The 26,500-nt window shown below is 33.6% G+C and overlaps 6 protein-coding genes and 1 long non-coding RNA gene across 9 annotated transcripts; 4 read left to right on the top strand and 3 right to left on the bottom strand.

The window, feature by feature from the left end:
* The first annotated feature begins 237 nt into the window (after positions 1 to 237).
* Positions 238 to 6,475, top strand: Sms (spermine synthase). Of its 2 annotated transcripts, XM_013322731.1 has the most exons (7): positions 238 to 631; positions 2,064 to 2,172; positions 3,316 to 3,438; positions 4,421 to 4,507; positions 4,929 to 5,086; positions 5,729 to 5,920; positions 6,269 to 6,475. In XM_013322731.1, the coding sequence occupies exons 1-7, from the start codon at positions 350 to 352 to the stop codon at positions 6,434 to 6,436; spliced, it is 1,119 nt and encodes a 372-aa protein (XP_013178185.1). In that variant the 5' UTR covers positions 238 to 349; the 3' UTR covers positions 6,437 to 6,475. The 2 variants fall into 2 exon arrangements, with proteins under 2 accessions (XP_013178185.1, XP_013178186.1); XM_013322732.1 differs by lacking the exons at positions 238 to 631; positions 2,064 to 2,172 and adding an exon at positions 2,663 to 2,935.
* Positions 6,476 to 7,098: 623 nt separating this feature from the next.
* On the bottom strand, positions 7,099 to 9,702 carry Chmp1 (charged multivesicular body protein 1). Of its 2 annotated transcripts, NM_001312101.1 has the most exon segments (5): positions 7,099 to 7,309; positions 7,353 to 7,903; positions 8,119 to 8,339; positions 8,560 to 8,804; positions 9,485 to 9,628. In NM_001312101.1, coding segments are annotated over 4 exon segments (612 nt in total). In that variant the 5' UTR covers positions 9,507 to 9,628; the 3' UTR covers positions 7,099 to 7,309; positions 7,353 to 7,779.
* A 522-nt stretch (positions 9,703 to 10,224) lies between these two features.
* On the top strand, positions 10,225 to 14,819 carry LOC106125313 (akirin). Its single transcript, XM_013322460.1, has 5 exons — positions 10,225 to 10,643; positions 12,492 to 12,694; positions 13,101 to 13,226; positions 13,445 to 13,529; positions 13,635 to 14,819. Exons 1-5 carry the CDS (start codon positions 10,469 to 10,471, stop codon positions 13,643 to 13,645), a joined length of 600 nt encoding a protein of 199 aa, XP_013177914.1. The 5' UTR covers positions 10,225 to 10,468; the 3' UTR covers positions 13,646 to 14,819.
* On the bottom strand, positions 14,815 to 24,909 carry LOC106125314 (uncharacterized). The gene is made up of 3 exons (XR_001228266.1): positions 24,821 to 24,909; positions 22,282 to 22,284; positions 14,815 to 14,826 (listed from the first exon to the last, which is right to left on the bottom strand). It is a non-coding gene; the product is annotated as an uncharacterized LOC106125314 (long non-coding RNA).
* On the top strand, positions 15,619 to 17,484 carry Hou (GID complex subunit 8 homolog protein Houki). Its single transcript, XM_013322459.1, has 4 exons — positions 15,619 to 15,865; positions 16,221 to 16,417; positions 16,641 to 16,838; positions 16,976 to 17,484. Exons 1-4 carry the CDS (start codon positions 15,742 to 15,744, stop codon positions 17,150 to 17,152), a joined length of 696 nt encoding a protein of 231 aa, XP_013177913.1. The 5' UTR covers positions 15,619 to 15,741; the 3' UTR covers positions 17,153 to 17,484.
* Nup35 (nucleoporin 35) lies at positions 18,194 to 20,246 on the bottom strand. Its single transcript, XM_013322457.1, has 4 exons — positions 19,942 to 20,246; positions 19,348 to 19,770; positions 18,967 to 19,147; positions 18,194 to 18,614 (listed from the first exon to the last, which is right to left on the bottom strand). The coding sequence occupies exons 1-4, from the start codon at positions 20,093 to 20,095 to the stop codon at positions 18,506 to 18,508; spliced, it is 867 nt and encodes a 288-aa protein (XP_013177911.1). The 5' UTR covers positions 20,096 to 20,246; the 3' UTR covers positions 18,194 to 18,505.
* On the top strand, positions 20,727 to 24,827 carry LOC106125310 (uncharacterized). The gene is made up of 10 exons (XM_013322456.1): positions 20,727 to 20,928; positions 21,207 to 21,421; positions 21,861 to 22,010; positions 22,171 to 22,259; positions 22,337 to 23,437; positions 23,593 to 23,861; positions 23,939 to 24,061; positions 24,148 to 24,235; positions 24,415 to 24,510; positions 24,631 to 24,827. Exons 1-10 carry the CDS (start codon positions 20,794 to 20,796, stop codon positions 24,741 to 24,743), a joined length of 2,379 nt encoding a protein of 792 aa, XP_013177910.1. The 5' UTR covers positions 20,727 to 20,793; the 3' UTR covers positions 24,744 to 24,827.
* Positions 24,910 to 26,500: the final 1,591 nt, after the last annotated feature.

The raw sequence follows: 26,500 nt of genomic DNA on the forward strand, positions 1-26,500 counted from the left end.
GAAGCGGTGTTACAACATCTTCCTAAAAATTTAACAGATAAAAAAGTAACAGGTCTGATGGCATCTTAAATATTTTAATCATATTTCAAATATTTTTGTATTCTAAATTCTACAGAAATAATAGAAACTATTTTCTTCATTAGTTGTTAAACTGCAATATATGAAAATTTTCTTGGCGTCCGCATTCTAAAAGATAGCAACCCTTGAGGAAAATGTCAAATTTATTTGCGTTTGCGCTCTTTGTCAAACTAGAGCAGGGAGTAGAACCTCATCTTTTCAGCTTTAATTTTGCCGGTGTATCCGTCCGAATATTTCTTATTACCAGTAATTGGCTTAATATTGAAGGAAAATGTCGGTACAGACGTTATTGTTAGATTTTTCTGTTGATCCTGCACGAGTTGGGGATGAGAGCGGTCAAAAAACTGTGTTCGGCCAATTGGAGACCATTCTAAAAGAATATGTACCAAATCTTATATTAGCTGCTGATATAAAGATCGACGGTGGATCTTTAAAACTATTAACTGGGAAAAAAGGGACCACAGTGTCAGTAAGAATGTTTGATCGCGGTCTAGTAACTGTAAACATAGAATATTACAAGGAGGACACTGAAGAGCCACTAATCAGTTTCAAGGTAAATTTATTTCTGTACATTATTTCTATTGCTGCCAATTATTCAAGTGAAGGCGTTCATAAAAACTAATAACCACCATAATTTCATACATTACAGCCATCCCTGTTATATATAGAATGAAAACAAAAGTATATTAAGTTAAATTAAATATGTTATATGTAAAACATCATTTTGCATGAAATTCATATAGACCATATTTAACTAATCTTAGATATCAACTAGGTAATCAGGATATCAATTAAAAAATATTTCATTAATTAAAATATGGCTTGCTCAAAAGCTGTATAATCTAGAACATTTCAACAATACAAACTGGTTAGTACAGTAAAGAATTAGCATAAATAAATTACTGTATCATATTGTAATACTTACAGTATCTGTAATATAAATTTATGCAAAATATTTTTACTAGAAAAAGTAGTCAGAGTACCTAAAATGTAAAATACATTTAAATAAAAATAAAAAATATATTTGTATTAAATGAAATAAAATATTTTTGTAATTGTTTTAAGTTAAGGTTGAGCGCAAAATATTGTGTTTTAGTGCTGTAAACAACTGGAAAGTTCAGTGAAGGTATCCATGGATTGTGACAGAATCAAATTAATGCCAACTATCAAAAGGGGCTATAAATATGATGTTTACCTTACTAGTTCAGGTCAGCTGAAAAGGCCAGTTTGTTGACGATTTATTTTTGCCCCTTTGACACCGACCCTTTACTACAAATATTAGTAGTTTCTCTTAGTCTACAACACAGATTTTTATATAGTCCAAAGGCTTTTGTGTTAGTGTAGCTTCAATCACTATTGTTCATAATTTTTCTCTGATTATTTGTTTGTTAAAGATCATATGAAGTTATAAATATAATGTATATATAAAATACATATACCACACATCATTGGTATTAACACTTTGAGTATAATTGTTTTAACAATGTCATGGTCAATTCATTTCTATTTCAAAATCAAACAATATCTTAACTCACCTTTCATGATTAGGACACTAATCAATATTTGCTTTAAATCAAATAATATTGAATCAGTTTACATGTAGTTTCAATTCATATAACATTACCACATACATGAATGATTGCATGTTTTCATTTCATATTTTAATTGTATAGTGTGACTGTTGTCCTAACATGCTACTAACGAATCTTCCAGTGTTCACCTCAAAGCCGCTCAGCCTTATCTTACTACAAAAATCCTGATTATGAAACGCATGTTAGAGAAATCTGTATTCCTCTTGAATTTTTTTACATACCTTTTTTGCCTGACTGACAAGAAGATTACGATTGATTCCGATTATGACATAAAACTCATTTGTTTTTTAACATGTGATTTGGATCATATTCTGAGAAATAGACTTTCAGTCAGGTTTTCTTTGTTTTTTTTTTTTAATTAACTATTGCTTGTTTATCCATGTTTATTAATAGTCGGCGAGGGTATTGGAAGGTCAACTGAAAAAGTACATCACATTCATAAAATCGCAAGCTTACGCTCCGATAAAAAGGTGCTTGTTTAGCAGGTATTATCCGACGTCCGGTAAGTTGATTTGTTTTTTTTTCTGTTTTAATTGCATCTGGTTGAGAGTGTTTAATTTTGATGCCACTAAAGCATATCAAATATTTATTTCTTTAAGTATGTTGTATTCAAATAAAAAAGAAAATATAACATAAAAAGTTTCTTAAAAAAACATATAAAGTATTAAAGGTTGTTGGCTGTTCAATAAATAAATAAACAAATAAATTACTATAATTAAATACTTGCTTGTGATGATTTTTAAGAATATAAAGGTGATAAAGTATTATTGAATTGACTGTGATATTCACTAGCTTTCAATTAGCTAGCTAGCAATACCTTAAAGTTCTGTTCTATTATTCATGAATAATTTACCATTAAATTTTTAGTAATGTTTTTTTACATATTCAGTTTATAATTACAGACAATTTTTCAGTTAATTTAAAAAGATAAATATTTATTTTTTAATTTCCGCCGTAAAAATTAAGCCAAAACATTATAATTTATAAAACCACGCACGCCGATCCCACGTGAGTGGGATAAGGCCAGGGTGATGGTGAACTAAAGACTTGCGTATAAATAAATTCGCACCGGCACCCTAAGCGCATTGTCGTTTAATCCGCCGTAGTGTTTACACATCTCGTTCACGACCCTCACCCTGTTGGGGGAAAATAAGGAGATTCCTCAAAATTATTTTAAGTGAAGATGAGCGAGTATCAAACCGATATTATTGATGTCAGCGACATCGCGCTTTTGAAAAATCCCTCAAGAACAATACCTACTACATGTATGCATCGGGATTTAATATAATTTTATTAATGTTTAGTTTGAATTAGTCACTTTATTTTACGCCAGCGGCACGTAACTAGACGTTGACGTAAGGGGGTTAAATTTGTTGTCCAAATGTTCGATACTGTGCCACAAATCTTAACTCTTGTATATATTATGGATTAACATAATCCAGCACCATAAATACAATAGCAAATATTACCTGTGTAAATATTTGCAATAATTTACTAATACCATACCAACTAAGCTTAACCTTGAACTGTGATATCGTTCATATCAAACAAGGGCGGATTCGAATACACGACCGTCAATTACACACTTACACATTTTTGCTTTATTCATATTTAGTTGTATTATAATAATTAATTGTATTTCCAGATGAGAGACTCCTTGAGTATGACATTGATGGAGTGTTATTTGATGAACAGTCTCCATTCCAAAGAGTGCAGATTGTTCACTCCAAGTCACTTGGTAACATGTTGGTGTTGGACGACTTACAAAGTAAGTAAATAATATTATCAGATGCGCTAGAATTTATTGTAGACACACATTATCATAGATAAGTTATCTCAGTAGTAGGCTACAAAGGTAGAGGAAGACCGAAGAAAATAAGCATAGATTATGTGAAAATGGATAATAACGAACATAGATGTGTCAGCTGATAGAGATGTAAGGAAGAGTATAACTCTTTTCAAATATCTTGGCGGCCCATGCCCCTCCACCCGCGCTAAGTTTAGAGCCTCGAAGATATCTAATAACATTTACAGTAAATATTGTTCCCAACATCCATTTGGAAAAGGGCAGGGTATGAGTTTCTTACATGGTCCTAAGAGGATATTGGCCCTTAGCTGGCACATAAATTTAGGAACAAACAAATCAGGAAATAATTATCCGAAGACATTTATTTGAAATTTGATATACATATTATTTTCTTTGGTGATATTTGAAACTGTAATGTTAAATGTTATGCGCAGTTTAATTATTCATTAATCACATAAAATTATATATTTATATTGTATTTTTATTAGTCAAAAATGCAAATAGTATGTTTATAACTTTATAACATAAATCATTTTTAATGTAACATAGTAAAAGGTCAAGGTGTTTGTCCAGGAACAAAAAAATGACCTTTTGTATCTAGAATTTTGTTTGCGTATTATGATTTAAAATGTAATATTATTTAATCATAGAATTGGCATGTGCTAATTAATGCAAATTAAATATTGCCAAGGACATCAACTTTTTTAAATGTTAATTCTATGCGATTATTACAAGTCTACTACAAATAAACGTAAACGAGAAATACCACTGACATAAAAAATGTTGTTGTCTCTGTTTATACAAAGATAATGAAGAGGGACGATAAAATGTTTTCATATAATTCCTTTATTTGACAATGGAAACTCAGTCAGATTAAGGAATGCGAGTATTTCTTATTTGTTTACATTTGATACTGAAGTAATATCATGTTATTTTATTTCAGACATATCTGAAGCTGATCTGGTCTACACGGAAACTCTTATGCAGCGGGGTCGAGAGAATTATGAAGGCAAAGAAATTGTCATTTTAGGTAAATAAAATTATATACGTTGAGGACAATAGAAAATGGAATTTGCAGCTAAACACGAGCAATCGGACACCTGACTCACCAAACTCGCGAAGCGACTGCGAAACGTGCTCCGCACAGAAAGAGAATATTTTTTTTCCTATATCTCCCCTCTTCCACCCAATCCACATCCCCTTTCCATCCTTCTCTTGTAACAATACGGAGTGAAGGAGAAAAGGACTAAAATGAGGCTTCCAACACCATACTCTTCAGACGAAACGCAGAAGTGCTAACACTTTTAGTTGCCCCATTTGTACAACAGGTGTTGTTGCTGGCGTCTACCACTGATCCTTCCTAAATATGTGTTCCTTCACTTCAACATCATAAACTTACCATCTTATAATTAAGTTGCTGCGATATATGTGATATTTAATTCCTTGTTCAGGTGGCGGGGATGGCGCACTTCTATTCGAGCTGCTGAAAGAGAAGCCCAAGTTCGTGTGGATGCTGGAAATCGACGAGACAGTGATGCGCGCCTGCGACACGCATCTGCGCTCCATCTGCGGAGATGTGCTCGAGCGGAGGAAGGGGAACAACTACGAGGTAACTTACCCTCCGTCTGCTACTGCTACTCTCTCCGATCAAATACCTCTCTATGGTCGGTAACTACTTTATGTTATCGTTTTAATTATTTTCTTTTTATTTACTTGCTTATGTATCTAATATCATCATCATCAGCTCACCCTAAGTCAAGGGTGACTGGGCCATAGTCAACCACGCTTGCCAAGTGCGGGTTGACTTCACACATATCTTTGAATATGTGCAGGTTGCATCACGATGTTTTCCTTCACCGTAAGAACGTAGGATAAATTTATATATTGAAATCGGAAATCGAAAGGCACATTAGTACATGGCGGGATCTAATATACATTTATCTTACTTCTTACTATTATTATAAATTCAAATGGATGTTTGTTAGAAGGCATCTCCAGAACAGCATGGATCTGCTGAAATAGCTCCAGAATGGCATAGATGTAGTATATATAGTCTGAAAGAACACATAGTCTACTAATTATGTTGTTTTTAAATTTCGCATAAACGGAGTCGCGGGGGACAGCTAGTTTTGAAACTGGAACGAAATTTACTTGAACTGTTATTTAAAATTTTCACATCCGTGTAATCTGTATTAAAGTTAAAAGGTTACCTGTTATATAAGACTATCACGTCTTATGCATATTTTTACAGATAATTGTAGAAGACTGCATGGTGACAGTGAACAAGTTCATCAAGGAGAACAAGAAAGTGGACTACATATTCGGCGACCTGACCGACATCCCGATATCGGAGTCTGCGTGCGGTGAGCTGTGGGAGTTCATGATCACCATACTGCACTCCGCCTTCCAGATCCTCAAGCCCACCGGCAAGTTCATGACGCATGTACGTACATTTATCTTATTACTCAGAGACCGGTCAACAACTACCTCGTTTACCTTATTATCGGACGTATTAAGGTTTTCAAAAATCTTGGCGCCTCGGAAAATAGCACGAATCGCTGCACAGAACACAATTTCAGGTGTAGTGGGGCGTAAAGGGGTGCGATTCGAGGGGAGGGCAGACCTTGAGCTGATAAAACTATTGAAACAGCCTATACAATAATTATGACATTTCAGGAATTCAAATGATACCCCACACATAAATGTTGGTCAAGTTGGTTAGGTTAGGTTATAAAATAAGGAATAATAACTTGACTGTATTATAATGTGATTTATTCCTAATTCCTAACAGGGTAATGGAGCAACCTCACGTAAATCGTTGGAACTATACGAGCAGGAGCTAGAGAAACTGAAACCACCCGTAAGATTTACAAAGAGCAAGGCCTTCGTACCTTCCTTCCTAGAGGACTGGATCTTCTACCAAATATCATTCAAATCTACCGATAATGGGGATGCTTAACACACCAAACATGGTAACAAATGTTCCTCCATAGTATTTACACTAAGTCATATAAATGTCATAAGCATAGTTAATACTTTAGTATTATTAAGTCTAAGAATGTGTTTGAAACTTTTTGTGTACAGTATTTCTTCTGAAAGTTTATAACATTGGACCATATTCAGGACCGAGTATTGACTAATCACACGGAAGCCAATGTAAGATTTAATTACCTCTTTCTAACCTCTAGAATTAAAATTCAAGTAACAAACATTTGTTTATTTGTCTACTGGAATGACACATACCACTTAGTGGATTTTCTTGTGGACAGTAAAATTTTTTAAGCAGCTGTAAATTGTGAGATTAAAAGTAGTCCAGTGATTTTTGTATTAGTTTTAAATGAACTTTTTTTGTTGATGCTTTTATTTGTAATTTTCACTTGTTCATATTTTTGTTTTATCAATAAAAATATTTTACCATGCATCATGCATTGTTATTGCATATCCTATCGTTAACAGTATATAAAAAGCTGGATGTAAAAACATTCAACTCTCTCTTCACGCATTCTTTGAACATAAAGAGTAATTCTAGAGATTCAAGTGACATTAGGAATAAAATATACTTAACAAAAAAAAACATGTCGCTTTAACTTTAAACATATTTTATTAACATTTACTTAACAGAACATTCATAAGATTGCATTTAAATTGATTTTAATACAGATTAAATATATTCCTGCACAAAGTATTTTTCACAGGTTTCAAATGGCTATAAACATTATTTTTTTTGATGAACATAAATAATATAACATTTTTTACAAGAAATGTATCTATTCAAAAGCCGTCATTAACAATATTTTTCTTTTAATTTTCCAATTTTTAGAATTGTATTCATTATGATATATTAGTAAGATTGTGAACAGCAAATTATTTAGAATAATAAAATTATACATTAAATGCTAATTATCTTAGATATAAATAGTTCGAAAATTTATTGAAATATTTTATTATGTAACAACAGAAATCATAATGAACTGCAATGTTTTATTTAAGATTCATAAAGCCAGCCAAATGCTATAAGGAAAATAAAATGTAATAATCTTACCTCACTTTGAGTTCCCACTGCCTACACATCCGTATCTGAACATATTTTCATCTTTCAAATCCTCTTGTAAACAGAAAACAATGTTTTGATATAGATATCTCAAGAGTATAAAACTCAAAGTAACGAGTAGCAAAACATCTTTAGTTATAAGTAATCATAAAAAAATAATGGGTATTTCTTTCAAAACTTCATTACCATCACAATATAAAGCATGTATGTATAAAATCTTAACATAACTAAGTTTCTGTACATTTTGAACATTATTCAGTTTGTCGTAACCTGGCCAATCTCTGTGTCAACTCGTCCTGTTCCTGTGACACCACAGTGGTTGTGCCTATTGATGTGCTTGGCACACCTGATGGTAATTCCATGTTCAGTTCCAATCTGAGAAAAAAAGCATAGAAACAGTTCAATCATAAAACTAAGAAAAACTTAACAAATTCAACACAAAACTTATCATAGATGCAACAAATGAGACAATAGGAAAGTCAAAAATAAAATGTTAAGTGCTCAACAGTTTACGGAGAGAATACATCACTGTCACAAAATATATAAAAACAAAGTTTATATGTAAAGGTGTTAAAGTATTGTATATGTACCCAGCTTCATCAGCGACTTGTTGCAACAACTTGTCCACATCACCCTGTGGTACCGTAGTTGTTGTTGTTTGAGACATAGCGTTCTCCATGTACGAAGATTGTACATCAAGATCTTCAAATTGACTCTCAAACTTGTCCATTAGAGTTGATATCTTCTCTAGATTCATAGATTTCATTGCCGCATCCATTGCTTTAACTACACCGGCCATTGAATTTGTTACCTGTAAAAAAATTCAAAAGTTTTCATTATAGTATATTGTAGTATAAATTATGATAACACATCTTTTTTTTTGTATCTGTGAACAGTAAAGTCATATTGACTATGTATATTTTAATATTGTCAAGTCAAAAATAGGTTTTAATTTTAAATAATAATTATGTATATATCTATTTGAAACAGCATTATCTGTGTATAAATATTTAAAGCAATTTTTTATATACCTTTCTTGTTGTAAGAGCAGTTTGTACTCTACTGGAAACCGCATCCACCCTTGCAGACATCCGAAGGTAATTAAGAGCCTGATTTTTCTGTCGTATTGCATTCTCTGCATGTATTCGAGCTCCCTCTGTATTACCTTTTTGTATCGCCTTTTTTGCTTTCTCTTTTTCAAGTTTTTCCTCTTTCTCACATTTTTTTGAATTTCGTTCTAACTCTTTGACCGCAAATTTTAAATTGAATAGATGTTCTGGTTTTTAGAGAGTTAAGAATTATTTAAAATACCAAGGTTTATTACTCTAATACAAAAAACTACTATAAGATGTATATTATACAAGTCCACATGACTTAAAAACTTGCATCACATAATGACCAAGCAAAACAATGTTATTTGGTTATGTTAAAATCACCTACACTGACTTGTCACTTAAGAGCTAGAGTGACTAATTGGTGGACTTTAAGACTAAAACACATCATTATCTCTGTTGGATGTGTGGGATAACAACATTATTTTTGTACAGGGATTTTGGTCTCCAACAAAAGAAACCAGCAAAAAGAAGGTCAATGAGTAGCTCAATAGAATAATATTCAAGTAACATTTTCCTTAGTCAATAGAATAACTATGCTTTGGTTAGCAATGCAAACAACAATGCAAGAACAGAACTCAAAACTAAATAGAATAATAAAAACAAAATATTTCGCTTACATATAAGTATTATGAGTTATAACCATACAATTAGATCCAACAAACAAATCTAAATGTGATAAACTAAATCAATTAAACTGGTAAGCGCAATAAGTACATTACACATAGGACTACTTTGTAGTTAAATTTTTAAATAGATACATAAACAGATTTCTTTTAAATCTACTTCAAAAAGTACTTAAATTCCTGGATAATGAAGAAAACAACTATTTTAAAAAGGATACTTTCCATTGCAGACGATGACATTTCGTTCCCCAGCTTGACGGTTTACGGAAACTAGTATAAAAAAATTAAAGGCGAAGCCTTTTAAGTATCACTGAATGGCTTCGTTAAGACACAAAAGTTTCAGTGCTGGAAAATAGAAACTTTGTTGAGATGAGTCACAACTTAATCACAAATAAATCCGATTCCGTGACAATGAGAAATGTCAAATAGTAAAATTGACAGTGAAAACTTGGTGAAAACCAAAGAGTATGGCCCTCCCTTGCTCTCTTTACACGTTCCTTAATAAATGGATAGGCTATACGCAGTTGGACTTTGTGCCTATTTGATTTTCGTCATTTTGACGCACACGGTTTCGGTTGGTAGCAATGGTGAGTATTCGGACTTATAATAAAAATATAATACAATTTTTGTCGCAAACGTCAACAAGCGTATTTAGATCAGAATGAAGCAAAATCTGTTATTTACAAGCAATTACTTGTCCTTCTTTGGAGATCAGTGCTTCTGTACAAACACAGGTCAAAACGAAAGTTGGAAAATGGGGAAAATATCATAACTGAACATTATATGGGCCAAGAACCTTCATATGCCTTAACTTATATGAATTAATTTAAATTCCACCACGATCAAGTACCGTGTGTTTCTTCCGACTTTGTCTATTTTTAAAGTTCTTTTAAAATTGTGTTGTGTTGGTAACTCACATTGTTGGCAATGTTGGTAAAATGTTTTGTAATAACAAAGCTGTCAAAATTGTAAAGTCACAAAAGTCGGATTGCGGATTTGGAAGTAAGAGAAGTTGCTGCACAGAAATCTAAGATATTTTTAGAAATCATTTAAGATAATTTAAAGTTGAACTTAGTATACGAATTTTAGTGTTAATTTTCTTTAAGTTTTGATAATATTTTTAATTTTAACTTGGTTAGTGACTAAAACATCTAAACCGAATTAGGTATAAAGTATAGACATTCGTTAGGCGTAAAAAGAAAATGGCGTGCGCTACTCTCAAAAGAAATTTGGATTGGGACTCAATGTCGCAAACGCCTGCGAAAAGAAGATGTGTCCCATTTGCTACATCTAGCACCAGTCCTGGAATAAAATTGACGGAAAACAAACACTCTGCGTTCGGCGAAACTGTTACGGCTCCTGCAAAATTAACCCCAGGTTTGTTTATTTTTGTCGTAAGCTCTTTCAGTTTCCTTAGTCAGTAGTCATTCTTTGATAATTAAAGCAACAATTTTTGATCAAACTGAGTATTACATACACTTTTATGGAAGTTATATGTGATTATCGCCATTGTTTCTTGTATCAGAAATATTTTTATCGTGTGTGAGAGAGACAACAGATGCGCAATGACCGTTGGGCGTAATGGCTTTGTTATTTTTTCTATTTCGAATAAAAAACAACAAAGGCCGAGCTTTTGCTCAGTTACAGCTTGCGTACCTTTCGTTATCCCTAAAGCTGTGTTTTTTTTTTCATCATAATAAAAGATATACAGGTTAGAGGGTAGTGCAGGCATTTGATAAGAATGCTTGCATGAATTAATTTCAAAATTAAAATTTTTAGTTTCTGTTACTAAATTATTTTCTATTTAATGCAAGATTCAAGGTGACAAAGTATGTAATTGAATTCTCATTTTTGGGTTAGCCAAACCCTATTATAATTAATTATTTTTATGCATGGTGATTGTTCATGTTTATGGAAAAGTAATTTGACACAACAACCATGGATGGCAAAACTTTATGCAAGGATTCTTGTAAAAGATTCTTTATTAGGGTAATAGACATATCATCATATAATTTTGTTTGTAATTTTTAAGAGCAATCTGTAGCTTGGGATCACATGCATTTGCTTCCTATATAATTTCTACTTCACAGTTTTTTACTGTGCATAATGAATTTTGTAATCAATAACAAGCCAAATTTGTGTCATCTGAATTTAAGGCTCACTGGTTTCCCATTCCTCATTTATGCAGTAACCTCATGAAAAGCACTATATCAGATTTATGTAACCAATTTTAACTTTTAAGCAGTTAATAATTCTGGTTAATTTCTTCATAAATAGTACTATTTCAGCCATGCAGTCAGTTTTTATAATACCACATGGTAAAAAGTTGCACATGTTGAGGCAACTGTGATTCCACAACTGTTGTATTGACAGTACTTTAAACTTCAAATTACCCATATAGTGTAGCTAAAATATCTTAATTCCTATTTCAAGATTGATTAAGTTTATTTACTATATCATATCTTGATATCATTATATAATATGCAAACATAATTATCAAATTTGTGCCGATTATTACTTAATGCCGACTTACCAGCTTCATGCATGCTTAATGTTAGACTTATCCAACTGTCACTCTGACTGATTTAATAATTACTTAAGCTGTCCATTATGGTACATACCTCATCTTATATCTTAATGGCTCAATACCGTAATCAGAGTTACTAACCTCTTACCACAAGTGTCTTTTTCAAGAGATAAAATATTCAATTACGGGCAGGGTAAATTTTATAATTTTGTTTTGCAGTAACATTGTTACCTATCAGCATAAGATTTTTTAATCAATGGAGGTTAATTGAGGCTATTTTTTTAATTCTTACAATCTGAGGCAATGAAACAATTTGCATAATGATTTTGAATAATTGTCTGTTCTAGGTTAAAATAATTACAATGATTGTAAAGTAGTAGACATAATTAAAGCTTTGTAAATTCTGTATTTAATCTTTAAAATGATGAAACTTTGGCTCAATAGTCTGATAATATTTCAGAAGGTGCCTGTTTCCATAGCCACTTGATCTTGTGACTACAATTATTTTTGTACTGTGTCATTATATTTGCAAATAATATACATGGAGGCCATTATGACATCGGTCTTAAGTTATTTTGTTTAAATTCTAAGATAAAGTAAAGTGATAAAATAAGCATCCCTAATATTATAGTTTTTTAGGAAAAATTTGGTATAAAGATAAAATGTTAAGTAAGGCATATGTAAAACTGCGTTTTCAGAGCGCATGGTGCAGGAGATATGTGAGGAGATCCTGCGGCTGCGGCGGCGGCGCCAGCTGCGTCTGGCCGAGGGCGCTGCGGGATCCTCATCCAGTGGCAGCGAGGGCGACGCCTCACCGCCGCGACATGCCGCTCACGCATCGCACACGCGCGCGCACTCCACACATAAGGTGCACAAGCGTGTGCTCTTCACATTTGATCAGGTATGTCCATAATTACTAGCCTAAATTTAAGAAAACAGAGAAATGTAATAATTCCTTTATTAGTTGGATATTTGAATTTAATTTTCTAACTTGGTAGAGTGCTGTCCGCTCATTTTCTTTATTCATACTAGTGCCTTCTTTATTTTATGTAGTTTGTCATGGAATTTTATGGGGGTTTTGATCACATAGAATTCCCAAAAATACATATGTTTATATCACAAATCTTTAAATGCCTTCAAAATGCTGCCATATTTAGATTTTTTATATATTTGAAAATCAAATAGGTCAAGACCAGCGCAGTGCTCTACTCCACACTTAAAATTGTGTATGCTCAGTGAATCATGCAAATATCCAAACCTCTATGATATTTGATTTCTCATATAACACAAGTGTATGTGACTTGCAGGTGCGCATGATCTGCGAGCGGGTGCTGCGCGAACAGGAGGCGGCGTTGAGGGCAGAGTATGACACGGCACTAAACAACAAGCTCTCCGAGCAGTATGAGTCCTTTGTGCGCTTCAACTTGGACCAGGTAGATAACGACATTTTCATGTCAATTCTGCAACAATCATTATTTATGACTTCTATTGTTAGTGTAACAGTTACCAATGTAAGGACATGATCTAAATCCTTAACTAGACCTTAGTAAATAATTAACAAGTGATATTTATGAAGGCAAACTGTTTACTAACCATAAATAAACATGATTATTGTAATTCAAATAATAATTTTGCACAAATGTAATTGCAGGTGCAGCGTCGCCCCCCGCCCGCCACGTGCATGCCCCTGGGCGCGGATTCTGAGCACCACATGCATCAGGACCTAGTTCCTAGCTGTAAGTACACAAGCTAGAATATTACATTAACATAGATAACAAATGAGTTATTTATTTTACTCACAACATATTATATTAAAATTAAACTTCCTTGTTTGTTCTCAGATCTGTCCTAATAACGAAGGAGCCAGTTGTTGGAAGTGACACTGCAAATATATCAAGACAAACATATTTTGGTATATTACGTAACATTATATGCTGGAATATAATGTGACCTAATGATTGAAGACATTGTGATTGCTGCTGGAATCTAGCCAACATCAATATTGAGCCATTGTGGCTACCGGATAACTTGTAATGCAGTATTAAGTTTAATTTTGCTACAATAATATAATCACTTCCCTATCGTCGAGTACACAATATTGGTATGGCTAGGTTCCACAATATTCATGCCACATAAACATAATTTAGCTTATAATGCTTTAGATAAGATTCGCTGGATAATTGTGTTCATGGACTGAGTGAGGATGGGAGCCGAGGCTGTCAGACTTAGCCGCGCCCCGCCGCCTCCGCCGACTAAATGTTTTGTGTAAGACGACGTCAAACCCGAGTGTTTATGTTTTTGTATATTTTCTAAAGAATACGATAATATGTAGAGAATTAGAGATAAAACAAAAGGATAAAATTCACACAGAGTGCCTGCTAAGATTACATCCTCATGAGTTGAAAGTTAGTTAGCCATAATTTCGATTCGTTTAATTTTTTTTAGTTACTTTTTAGTGTAATCGAAATATAGATGTAGTTTTTAAATTATAGTTTTATATTCTTTACTGAATACTGTACGCAAATACACGACCCGGCTTATTCATTGTACGACGACGAGACAACTGGCCTTGTGGAGCGTCGCCTCCACGAGAGTCCGTCATTTGTGTCCTGAGCCGCAGTGATGTCAGGGGTAGTATAGTACTTTTATGACAATTGGCCTCTTGTATCAGAAATTTAAACTACAAGTATTTATATTACGGCTTTTCTAAATTATCTTAACTTTCTAAATTAACTCAACTGATACATTAAGGCTTTAGTAAATGTTTATGAATTAGCTTTATTTAATTTTCTAAGTTATTGTCGGTAATATTGTTTCGTGGTTCCGCCCACGCAAGTGCTACTGCATAATTAGCTTTTTGTTTTTCAAAATTTAGTTATTTCTTTTTTTATAATGACCTGGTATAATTTGTTACCAAGCGTTTAAAATAGGATAGATCTTTTCTTTTAAATTGTATTATCAGCTCATATTATTATATAGGTTATTGGCGTTTAAGAACTGAAAATAAATTAGCTAAACAACCATAACTATTGACTTTTTTTTAACATTACCCATCATCAAAATATACTTATTTCTAATGTTTTCAGGGAATTAATTTGATTTGTCTATAAAGAATCTCTGGCTGTAATGAAATTTAAATTCGACTTTGACATTAATTCTTCCTGAAGTCACATACAAAGTTGCAATCAGACATGGATATTATGTGATGAAAAAGCAAATAAAAACGCATTTGCACATATTGTGTATTGGTACTAAACGCAACAAACTATCGAGTTTACTTTCTTGTCATGAATACAAAGGTAGCGTGCCAGGAACGCGCCAAATGGGCATCTTTATTTGCTCAGCCCATTGGGTTACAGGCGTGAATTGTGTTAGAGCTATCATAGTTATTAAGTCAATATGAAATAACGAAATTACAAACTACAGTACTCTCTGCGCCGTGTGTGAACATACCCTTACTGTGGGTTTAGTTGCTATGACACATCGTCGCTGTTTTTGTCAAAGAGAATGTAAGGAATACTTCTGGTGTTAGAAGTATGTACACTTTTCCTTTTATATTACACTGGATTGGTTTTAAGGCGTAATATTTTTCTGCCTATTCGATACCTTCTTAGAAAGGATAATGACAAAAGAAAAAATGTCCTTACAGCTACAGTACAAAGAGGTTCTTTAAAAAAATTTCTCGATATAAGACAATTGCTTTAGGCAGTACTTTGCTATTTTATCAAGACTTGAAATCGTATAAAAGAGGCTTTTTAACTTGCAACATTCGTAGTTACATAGTCTTTGACTCTCTAATTTATATACTATTTGATCTTTGAGCTTGCTTTAATCTGTAATCTGTGGACGTTCCTAATACCACAGATCGAAAATTGTATATGTTGTGATAATTAGCACTCAAGTAATAAGGAGGAATTCTTCATTTCTCAATATAAAACTTAAACGAAAATGAGCTTCGAAAATTCTACAAATAATGGAAATAATCAAGAAGAACATAAACACGGTAAACCAGAGGGTTATCAAATATCGAGGACAGATATGAACATGTTGATAATGAATTATTTAGTAACAGGTGACGTTCTTTTGTGCTTTATTTTCATTTTAATTTTTTTTATGTTGTCCTAAATGTAATATGAGGTAGTTAGCATGTTATAGTGTCTTATCATTGCAAAAGTCAAACTAAGTAAATCAATTAACTACAAATAAAAATTCTTCTCATTAAAACATTTTTAGATTTCCAAGTATGCTTTTAACCAATGTTAATTATAAACTTGATTTTTTATCTTCCTTAAGTTTATCCTTATGGACAATACATTCATATTTAGCAAGATTAGAACACTTCGTTAGTGTTGAAATTTGATATTTTGGAAATATTGATGCAGTGAACAACCATAAGCTACAGAGCTAAAGAATTGTGTTCCTTACAGAAGGTTTTAAGGAAGCAGCTTTAAAGTTTCAACAAGAGGCAGGGCTGCAGGAGCCTGCGCTCTGCAGTTCTTTAGATGAGCGTATAATGATCAGAGAAGCAGTACAGAATGGTCGCATCCCTGAAGCTATTGCAATGGTCAATGCCTTGCATCCAGAATTATTGGACAATGACAGATTTCTCTACTTCCATTTACAGGTATAATACTACACTACTTTATACTATAACTACTGTATGAAACTGATTGTTAAACAAATATAGACATTGATTATCTTACTAATATTATAAATGAGAATGTTTGGATGGTATTTTGGTAGAAAGTGACATTACTTGCTGTTAACATGTAAGAGAGGAAAACGGAACAGGACTTTATACTGTTTCTCTTAAAAGTTGTGATGTTTTTATTTATAAATGTTTACAGCAACTCCAACTGCTAGAACTGATACGTGCAGGGCGTGCAGAGGAGGCATTAGCGTTCGCAAGCGCGACGCTTGCTGAGGCCGGCGCTAATGACCGTGCTGCGCTCGCCGAGCTAGAACGCTCCCTAGCACTGCTAGCCTTCCCTGATCCACACTCTTCACCCTTTGCTGACCTACTCTTGCCCGCACATGGACAAAAGGTAACAAATTATTACCTATCTTAAATGGAAAAAGGAGAATTAATTGTAAATTATCATTACAAAACATCAATATAATTCTAGAGGTCTTACATTCAGAAAAGAGGACTATTCATTGTAATTTCTTTTTAAATTAACAGATAGCTAGTGAACTCAATGCAGCAATATTAAAAATGGAAAACCAAGAGTACACAAATCCGAAGCTATGCAGTCTCTTACGCATGATCCTGTGGTCACAGAGTGAGCTTGACAAACACAATGTCAAGTACCCCAAGATGACCGACTTAGCCAATGCAACTATAGAACAACCAAAGTGAATGCATATGTTAGCTAATAAATTACATTGATAGGAGTGTTTTAATTCACTTGACTTCTATAGACATTCTAGTAATGAAAATAAAAATAGTATGCTCAATTTTAGTTGATCCAAAATATATGTTCGCCGAAGAATTAAATGTATGGTTGTATTTTCAAAACTGTTGTAATAACTAGTGTAAAACTGTGGTCAACTAAACAAGCAACTATTATGTGGAGATTTTACAGAATGTTCATCAAATATATCATTAGTATTGGATATTGTTTTGTTTATAGATGTTTCTTTTTTATATTAGCGATAGTTTAGAGGAAAATGTTTATTAAGAAATCTTAAATTTAGTCGTATAATTTTTTTGATCATTTACAGTTAAAATTGGATAGTTAATATAATTTTTTTTTAATTGCAAATAATAATTTATACATACTTTATAAAATTCAAACATGTTGTAAAATTACTACTTGTTTACTTTTTGCATTGTCATCATGTCAGGGGTCACCAACTGTTTTGTGTTGTTTTAACCTTAACTATGTTTTTATAAAGATCTTGAATAAAAACAAATGTATCATTTCTTTTTATTCTTTTCATATTTATAATCAATTTTAGTAATCTTTTAGTATAAAATGTTTGGAGACTTCTGAAGTATATTTTTAGAGAATTTAGATCTGGGACGCCCTCGGAAAGGATTAATTATTGGTCTTAGTATCTTCACTAGTATTATAGATCTAATATATATTTGTTTCATAAGATGTGGGCCATATTTTTTTACAATCATACTATACTATTTTCTCGAAAAATGATAAAACTTGATGAAATTGGTTAGTTCTTCTGACAATGTTTTAATAAGTTTAAAAAATAATTCACATATACTAAAATGGTTCACATATTTGGTGTCACTTTTGGGTTTACATACAATGACTTAATATATGATTAAGGTATAAAGTGTGTTTTCTTTATTTATTCAGTAGTTTATTATTCAGTGTACAGTAAAAAAGATAAAACCGCAGAAAACCCCTGAAGACATGGTGTATAAAATGAAAGACAGACAAAATCTTAATTCATAATTTATCTTCATATTATAGTTGTTTTTAGATAATATTAAAGTTACTTTATCAACATTATTTATATAAAACAAGGAACAATGCTAAATCTGGTAAAATATGTCATTGAAATTATTTAAGCTATCATGGACTTATGTGCATGTACCAATTTTCTAATCAGCTCATGTTACCTATTTACTTCACTGTCAGTTTTATAAATTTGTTCATAAATATATAAGTCAGATTCATAGTAATTTCTTATGCAAGATTAACTTTAATGAACTTGCAAGTGTCTGAATGTATCTAGGTATTGTGTGTCACCATCCTAGTACATAGTCAAGAGCTTTGGCAATGATACCATTGGATCTCTGAGGAACTGGGGCTGATGCGATAGGTGTGGGGCACAAAGACCTCACTGTTGGATGCCTGTAAGAGATAAGTATTAAATATTAGTTGGTAATATGCATAAATGCTTATGTTGCTCAAATACAAAATGTTAATTATTGCTTTAATATTTTTAGGTATGCAATGGATACAATACCATGATGTAATGAAAAGTGATCACTTGATGGAAAATCTCAAAGCAAAAGTATCAAAATAATGTATATCATTGTGTCCTAAAAGCAGTCTCTCAGACCTAAAATTGTTAGTCTTTCAATTATTTTAGTACATAGAGTTTATAATACATTTTACAAGTTTCCTATCAAAATTACAAATATTTGCATGAACAATGTAACTTTTTTTCAATCATATAATCTATTCAAATTACAGTATTTACCTTTCAGGCGAAGTTATCCCTGGATGTGTTGTGGCCATCCTGGGAGGTTCCCTGCATTCTATTACTCCAACCATAACACCAGGTATGACCTGTCTACCATTTAATGCTAGCGCCCGTTCTTTCTCTGCACGGGTTGCATACCGAACATTAGCCCAGTTGCCTTGTGTTGGGTACTGCTTATCTGGTTAAGAATGCACAATATTAACAAACAAAATGCAAATCCTGTAAAGCATTAAAATAAGGAATATAAAAGCTGAAATCCTAATAACTTGATTGGCATTGGTACCAAACATTTGCTTTTTTTCTACTTTTTTTAAAATTCTGCAATGACAAAATGGCAGGGCAACCAATAGCATAATTATAAGAACTTGTAATTCTTACCTAATATGGCACCACAATTGCTAAATCTAGCTAACACAGTGTTGGCGGCATTTGGTGGAAAGCCAAAAACGGTAATCCAATACTCATCTTGTTCTTGACAGCCATCTTGCCAGTTTGTTGTGATTGATTGATTGTTCATTGATGTGTTAACATATGAGTTCTGCATCATTGAACCATTGTTCCCAAAGGCAAGGAAGCTATCTTGGTACATTGACTTGTTAGTAGGTTCATTGCTTTTTATAGTATCAAAAAGATCTTCTATGGGTGGGCCATTGGGTTTGCTAGAGTATGACATGTTAGGTGAGTTGGGAATGTTTGCAAACACATTCTGCTGATTGTACAGAGCTTGCTGGTGCATTGAGACATTTGATCTATACAATTTTTGATCCGGTGTTGATGTCTGGCTCGGGCTTGTGGGTGAACCTAAAACATAAGCAATTTAGTACTTAAAACAATCCGAAAGACTTTTGAAGAAACACAATATTTACATTCGTGATTCGATCTGTTTATTAAGGTTTAAAAATATGTATTGAATCACAATGCTTTGACGATACTTCAATCCGGAGGTAAATTGCTATTAAGTAAGATACTCACCAAATGCCATGTTCCGACCCTTTGTTGGTGAGAGACTGTTAGTTCTTGGTGTCGTCGGCGGGTTTATTTCCCCCAAAAGAAAAGGTGGTAGGTATCCTACATTGGGACTTCCCGAAGGAGAGTGGGTAGGACTTCCAAGAGTCATTGGTTCCATTTTATAGAATAATTATTAATTTTCGTAGGGAAATCTATTAGTTAAGTTATGTATTTATAACTTTAGGAACTCATGAATACACAAAAACAATAAATTATAAGTTGTAACCGTTCCGGCCACCTTAAAATTTGATTGACAATACCTGTCAGTGAAGGTGAAGTGACAATGACAAGTGACATTTTTTTTTGTTGCTCAAAGAGTACATAGTTTGACTGTCAAATCTGGCCTGGCGACAGGGGCGCTGCCATCGCGGTTAGTTCTTAATTCTGTTACAAAATCGTAAAACTTTCATGGGAATAGAAAAGGGCAGAAAGAAAAACATGACATGACAGCTACAAGACTTATAAGTACAATATTCTCTTTGTACTGCGTCTGTAATGTCATTTTTTTTTATTTTACGTCATTTATCATGTTTATGCAGGTCTTAAATAAATTCCGACTTCTTATATATATTCTGACAGAATCAACTGCGACAGAAATTTTAGTTTTAGACATGTTCTAGACGATTTATCTTCACATTTCCAAAAACAGGCAGGAACGCACCAAAGAGTATATAAAACTAAGGCACTATGAAATACCTAAATACAAATGAAGTATGAAGTCGATATGAAGTCTAGTATTATTTGTTCATCTTAAAATCATAGTCAACTGTTGGCAACATTAATTGTTTTGTCAAAACTCCAGTCAAACAAACGAACATGGATTCTTTGGCTGAAGAGTCTGAAAATACTTTTCAATTTAACGAAAATGAATGCAATAAAACAAACTGCAATACATTTAAAAATGGCTCAGAACATAGTAACAATATTGTGCATAAATTATTTAACAGAGAGGTAAGTTACGTTTCCAATAGTCCATGTTTTATTAGAGACATTCGAATACATTACTCCTTTTTTTATTTTTTCATTTATTTATACGCCGGTTCTTAAAACATAGTCCTGAAGGTTTAAGTTTTACTTAAACTGTATTTTCTTATATGTTGTACCTTTATGAAGTAGAGATACATACAGAATAGATAAAAATTGGAATCGAAATGACTGCAGATGATATTTTGCTAATATTAAAGTAAATTATTGTATTTTTGTATGTTGTATTTATCTTTGCTTTCAAGATATATGGGAGCACTTCAAGAAAATCCAATGATAGAAGTCGTAAAATGTTTGATAAAATTCCACCACGGTTAAGGTTTTGTCTTATGGATATAGTACCTATATCATACCTCAGGAAACACGTTTTTATGGGCTTTTCACAATGCGGACAGTTCCTACTCAGTTTTACATATAGTTGCAATAATCAAGTTTACTTCAGGGAAAGTTCCAAATTCAAGTAAGTACTTTTGTGAAGCTCTGAGATAGTTGTCACATTAACCATGGGTTTCTCAGACTGAAATGTCTGTTTAAAACATATTGTCATCTCTGTTTTGCTAAAGATGTAAGATGAGGATATGTTTTATTCGGAGATTTTGATGACAAAAACTCATGGTAAGTCAACCCATTACACCAAAAGAATTACATCAAAACTGGTGTATTCAATATTCTATATTACCATACACAAGTAACAAATGTTTGGTATTTGATATTGTAAATATTTAAAAAGTGGTAGCCAAACCCACATAGTTATTTATAAAAAAAACTTCACAACACAATGGTGTAGATCATCTATCTAATTTATATTAAGTTTAAGTTATTTAAGTTTTTGAATTCAACTGTTTTTTCTACTCAGGTAATTGATAGTCTCTGTATAATGATATGATATTTCTCTTCAGGCTTCATTTTTTATCATGGGTCCCAGGCAAGGTGGTCAGACCTGTTCATAGTGTGCCATTGTTTGGTGATGACTGTGTTGACAGCAAGGTGACAATCTCCATGGCTCAGTGGAAACATAACCCAGGAGTTCTTGTTGTGTATGGCATAGCGTAAGTATTTTTAAATTTACTTATAATGAGGTTTCTTAAAGCTTTAGGTTAAAAACATCTTTTTAGTTGTATGCTGTAATTTTGCAACATAGACTGGTGCTTAAAGAGAATGGTAATTCATTCCTTTGTATGCATCAACAATTGTTTGCATTATTTTCAGATTTTCATGCTCAGAAAGGTCCTACCTCAGTGTTATTGGTGTACCTCGTTTAGGATGTAAGAAATGTGCGGCGTATTCAAAAGAAGAAGGTGACTATATCATTAGAATTACATACTAGTTGTTAAATTTAGTTTTTACTCACTTAAACTTGTAATTATGTTTTCAGATGATGCACATTGGGGTAAAAGATGTTTAGAACACAATTTTGCTATCCACACAAAGTTTTTCTGCACATCTGATTCTAGTATGTACGAACCAGTAGTGCAGTTGGCATATTCAAATCAAATTATAATCTACACAGACTTTATCCATATACTGGAAATTGATTTTGTTGACCCAGACCAAGATCGCAATGAGACAAATGATTACAATAAATTTGCATTAGACAGGGATGACATAAACTCTATGGACACAAATCCAAGTACACCTGCCTCAGATGTGTCAGCACCTTTTCAGTCACCGAAATATCAGAATAATGTAGTGCAAAACATTTTAGCTGATTTCTCAGACCTAGAAGCAGAACCCTATCAAATGTCGCGACCTGTGCATTTATCAGATATGATGGGACAAGAACTGTGCATACAGGCTTCCTCTATATCACATAACTTGGTTGAAGAGTGGGAGGGACCGTCTCCGTCCATCAGAACATTGATTAGTCCACCTCTAAGGTCGCCTAGAAGACGACCGGCCGAAAGCATGTCACGTTTTAATGAAACACATAGGACTATCGCTGAAAAAGCTTACGAATTTGTCGAGGAGACGGATACGAAGTGCGAGAAACTTAGTATATTTCGTAAGAGAAGACTAGCTGATAAAAAGTACGAATTTTCGGAAGACAACAACGAAAACATTGTTCCTTTCAGAGTGTTAAGGAGTAATAGGAAATATTTTATAGGATCGGCTAGCAAAAGTCAAACGAAGCGAGCGAAGTCACCTCCGACGGAGAGTGTAGTATTGAGAGCTCACAATCAGATAAGCAGGCCGACGTCTCCTACCACGAGCTGTGACTTGAAAAATCCTGGACTGTCTGCTCTAGAGTCGGACAGGAACAGCGAGTCGGAGTACAGAGTTATGGAAATGTTGGACGACGGCTCGCTCAAGACGGTCGCGGTTCACGACAACACGTCCAAGACTCTGTCGGATATTCCCGTCAGTCCACAAGACCCCTACCTCGTGCACTCGGAGAATTCTAAATGCAGTAAATTCTTCACCAGATACTTTGTCGAAAGCGATGACGAGATCACTTCTATTATCACCGACTCTGAAGGTGAGTAACGTTTTGAAACATGAGCAACTCTTGATAAGAGTCTTATAGAGGTTTCTCTCAACCCAATTTTTTGGCTTACGCAGGACGCGACTGGTGAATGTTTCTGAAGTGTACATTCTGGGTAATTTGACTAAGTGCATGTATGATGTTCACAGACGACTGCATGTCGGGATACCACGTGGCGCTGCACCTGACGGCGCACGGGGCGCGCTACGTGCCGCTGCAGGCGGTGAGCGCGGGCGCGTGGGAGCGCCTGCCTGCGCGCCGCACGGTGCGAGCCACGCAGCGCTCGCTCGACACCGAGCTGCTGTGCAACGAGGTGTGCGGCCGGCTGTGCCACCTGCAGGGCATCAAGTTCATCTACTGCTTCGACTGGGGCTGCCACGTCATCGACGTCTGCCACTCCAGCGGCTGCCTCTCAGGGGTACGCAGCCACAACTCAAAACATCCACAACAAGGTAGACACTTTATTGGGCTATGTTTAACTCGTTGTGTGTGCAGCTGTGCGCGATGTGGCTGTGGGCGAGCGAGGAGGCGGGCGCTGGGGGCGCGGCGAGCGAGTGCGACGCCTGCAGGACGGTCAGCGCCGGCTGTCTCTCCCATCGCAGACAGTATGCCGCTGAGGTGACCACTACTTAACATACCTGTACAAGGCTTTGATTTGGTGCGCTGGAAAAGTTAAACTTATATATTGGCGTATGTTTTGACAGTGTCTATTCGTGTGGGATCTCGTGACCGGCGTGTACAGAACTGAAAGAGTTTCCATGACTGAAGATGACAGCCAAGAAGGTTCTAGAGGTATGTATTTAGCAATTTACCTTATGATCAGGTGCACTGTGAATTAAATTCTTTGTACAACTTTCATCACTTGATATTATTGAATAATTTCGTTTGATCCAAAAGTATTTGTAACATTCAAATGCGACAACATTTGCAAATTCCTTGGCAATGTTTATGTAAACATGTATGATGGTCAGTGTCAGGTGCGGAGCGAGCGCGCGAGCTGGCCAAGCGGCTCGGGCCCATCAACATGCCGCCCGGTAACGAGAACAGGCTGCTCACTACACTTACTGGTATGTCTCTGTTATATTATTTTATTAACACACATAAATATTGGTACATTATTTATTTTTAAGTAAGATTTACTCATTTCAAAGTGAACCTGTTAAGTGCATTAAACTTTAAAATTACAGGAAAATCATTAAAAAGGCTGACAGATGTGGACAACTGCATCGAGATAACAAAGAACCATCCCGACAGTTCTGAGTCCGAGTCCTCCTCGGAGGAGGACAGCGAGTACGACTGATGACGTCACACGGGGTACAGTGAGGATTGAACCAGTGTACTGATCAGTGTTGCTATCAAACAAGCCCACCTAAAAACTTCGAATATTATAAGGCAAGTAGGTACGGGAGTGTTGGAACGGCTGGCTATGTGTTTGCTAACTTGTGAACAGGGTGTTGATTGGTCTTGATATACGTATGAGGATGTAGGCTCAAATATTTAGTGTAAGATGATATTTAACTAGTCTTTGTCTATGTACTCTGAAATGTATGAAAAATGTAAAACTTTTTGTCCCATGTTTTTAATTCTCGTTTTTTAAAACTTGCAATACTCAACTTGTGGAAGATGTATGTTTGATAGCCAAATATGACATAACCCTTGCCTCAAGATAAATACAATATTAATTAAAGACACTTATATAGAAATTTCCAAGATAATCTCAAAATATCAACTCTATGATAAAAATACTATATAACCTGAAATTAAAATTGTGAAGTAGTAAGTGAAGTTATCAAAATGGTATTTGTGATATAAATTAGCACTATACTAAAAAAATGTAAAAAAAAATTCTGATGTGTGTACTAAGAAATATGTGTAAGATATATATCCTTAACCTAATTTAAGAAACCTTCAATAATGAATTTTAATGCTCATGACATGCAAACAAAGCCCTGCCCTTTAATTCTTGCCCTATATTTACGTTTCAAAATTCATGACATTTTTTTTCATTGTTTTGTTTATAGTTACCTAGGAACAATGACGACGAAAGATTTTTTGAAATGATAAAAATTTTTATTTTTAGAATAAATTTCAAATTATTAAAAATAATATAATTTGGTGCATATTGTTTCCACTATACGTAAAGTGTACTGCAATAAAAAGATTGCAAGTTACATTATATTGGTCATTTATGAGATTTTAAATATCAAACTCATTTGTCATGTAAATATTGAATTTTATTATACTTGATATGCTGGAGGTCATGGACAAAGCTTATTTTGAGCACTCTTGAAATAAAACAATGGCAATATACATGTAAAGTCATAGAATATTTTATTAATTTTTCTTGTGTTTGTATATTTTTTGCACCCTCAAATGACAATGGAGATTTTTATGTTTGTATATTTTGTTTGTGAGCTCCAAACTCAGAGAAAGTTTTTTTTGCTTTGATAAGTTTGTACATTGATGGTTGTAATAATTGTACCTATGGTTGTGAATTGTATTTTTGAGAATGGCTTAAATGTCTCGTAACCAGGGCATAAAATCTTCAAAATAAGTATTAGACGGCAAAACATCTTTGTTTAAATTGAAGAGTTAAATATCTGATTTGTCAATGTATTGCAAATATTGTAATGTGGTTTTACTTACCACATTAAAAAACTTTTATGGACTGTAGTATTCAAATTGTTTTTGTTTATCTTTTGTATAAATTGAATGAAATCTCATAGATATTTTATGTATGTGTGTACACAGAATATACTTTTAAAATTTTTTCTGTAGTGTTGAGACCCATTCAGCCAGATATATCACTGATAATTAAAATATTCAATTGATAATGTGTATGTATAATACTCTCATTTTCTTTAAATAATATCTTTTTTAAAAAAAAAATAATGAATGAAAATAATATGTTAATGTTTTAACTCCAATTTTTCAGAATAATTGGCAATTAATGCCTGTTTAATTTTTCTATATTAAATATAAAAATGTTTTTATCAAAACTTTCATATTTTAGGTTTCAAGCAATATTATTTTGTATATATTCAATGTGTGCTATAC

This window comes from Papilio xuthus, unplaced genomic scaffold (assembly GCF_000836235.2).
Source record: "Papilio xuthus unplaced genomic scaffold, Pxut_1.1 DF825928.1, whole genome shotgun sequence".
Taxonomy (NCBI): domain Eukaryota; kingdom Metazoa; phylum Arthropoda; class Insecta; order Lepidoptera; family Papilionidae; genus Papilio; species Papilio xuthus.

Bases quoted from the DNA above. Each gene is read 5' to 3' on its own strand.
- Sms (XM_013322731.1), top strand. From the start codon at position 350: ATGTCGGTACAGACGTTATTGTTAGATTTTTCTGTTGATCCTGCACGA. The intron at 632-2,063 runs GTAAATTTATTT...GTTTATTAATAG, and splicing joins AGCCACTAATCAGTTTCAAG to TCGGCGAGGGTATTGGAAGG. The intron at 5,921-6,268 runs GTACGTACATTT...AATTCCTAACAG, and splicing joins CCGGCAAGTTCATGACGCAT to GGTAATGGAGCAACCTCACG.
- Chmp1 (XM_013322215.1), bottom strand. From the start codon at position 9,506: ATGTCATCGTCTGCAATGGAAA. The intron at 8,340-8,559 runs GTATATAAAAAA...ATTTTTTTACAG, and splicing joins CTGCTCTTACAACAAGAAAG to GTAACAAATTCAATGGCCGG. The intron at 7,904-8,118 runs GTACATATACAA...TTTTTTTCTCAG, and splicing joins CAAGTCGCTGATGAAGCTGG to ATTGGAACTGAACATGGAAT.
- LOC106125313 (XM_013322460.1), top strand. From the start codon at position 10,469: ATGGCGTGCGCTACTCTCAAAAGAAATTTGGATTGGGACTCAATGTCG. The intron at 10,644-12,491 runs GTTTGTTTATTT...CTGCGTTTTCAG, and splicing joins TCCTGCAAAATTAACCCCAG to AGCGCATGGTGCAGGAGATA. The intron at 13,227-13,444 runs GTAGATAACGAC...ATGTAATTGCAG, and splicing joins TGCGCTTCAACTTGGACCAG to GTGCAGCGTCGCCCCCCGCC.
- Hou (XM_013322459.1), top strand. From the start codon at position 15,742: ATGAGCTTCGAAAATTCTACAAATAATGGAAATAATCAAGAAGAACAT. The intron at 16,418-16,640 runs GTATAATACTAC...AAATGTTTACAG, and splicing joins TTCTCTACTTCCATTTACAG to CAACTCCAACTGCTAGAACT. The intron at 16,839-16,975 runs GTAACAAATTAT...TTAAATTAACAG, and splicing joins TGCCCGCACATGGACAAAAG to ATAGCTAGTGAACTCAATGC.
- Nup35 (XM_013322457.1), bottom strand. From the start codon at position 20,095: ATGGAACCAATGACTCTTGGAAGTCCTACCCACTCTCCTTCGGGAAGT. The intron at 19,148-19,347 runs GTAAGAATTACA...ATTCTTAACCAG, and splicing joins CAATTGTGGTGCCATATTAG to ATAAGCAGTACCCAACACAA. The intron at 18,615-18,966 runs GTAAATACTGTA...TATCTCTTACAG, and splicing joins GGGATAACTTCGCCTGAAAG to GCATCCAACAGTGAGGTCTT.
- LOC106125310 (XM_013322456.1), top strand. From the start codon at position 20,794: ATGGATTCTTTGGCTGAAGAGTCTGAAAATACTTTTCAATTTAACGAA. The intron at 24,236-24,414 runs GTATGTATTTAG...TATGATGGTCAG, and splicing joins CAGCCAAGAAGGTTCTAGAG to TGTCAGGTGCGGAGCGAGCG. The intron at 24,511-24,630 runs GTATGTCTCTGT...TTAAAATTACAG, and splicing joins GCTGCTCACTACACTTACTG to GAAAATCATTAAAAAGGCTG.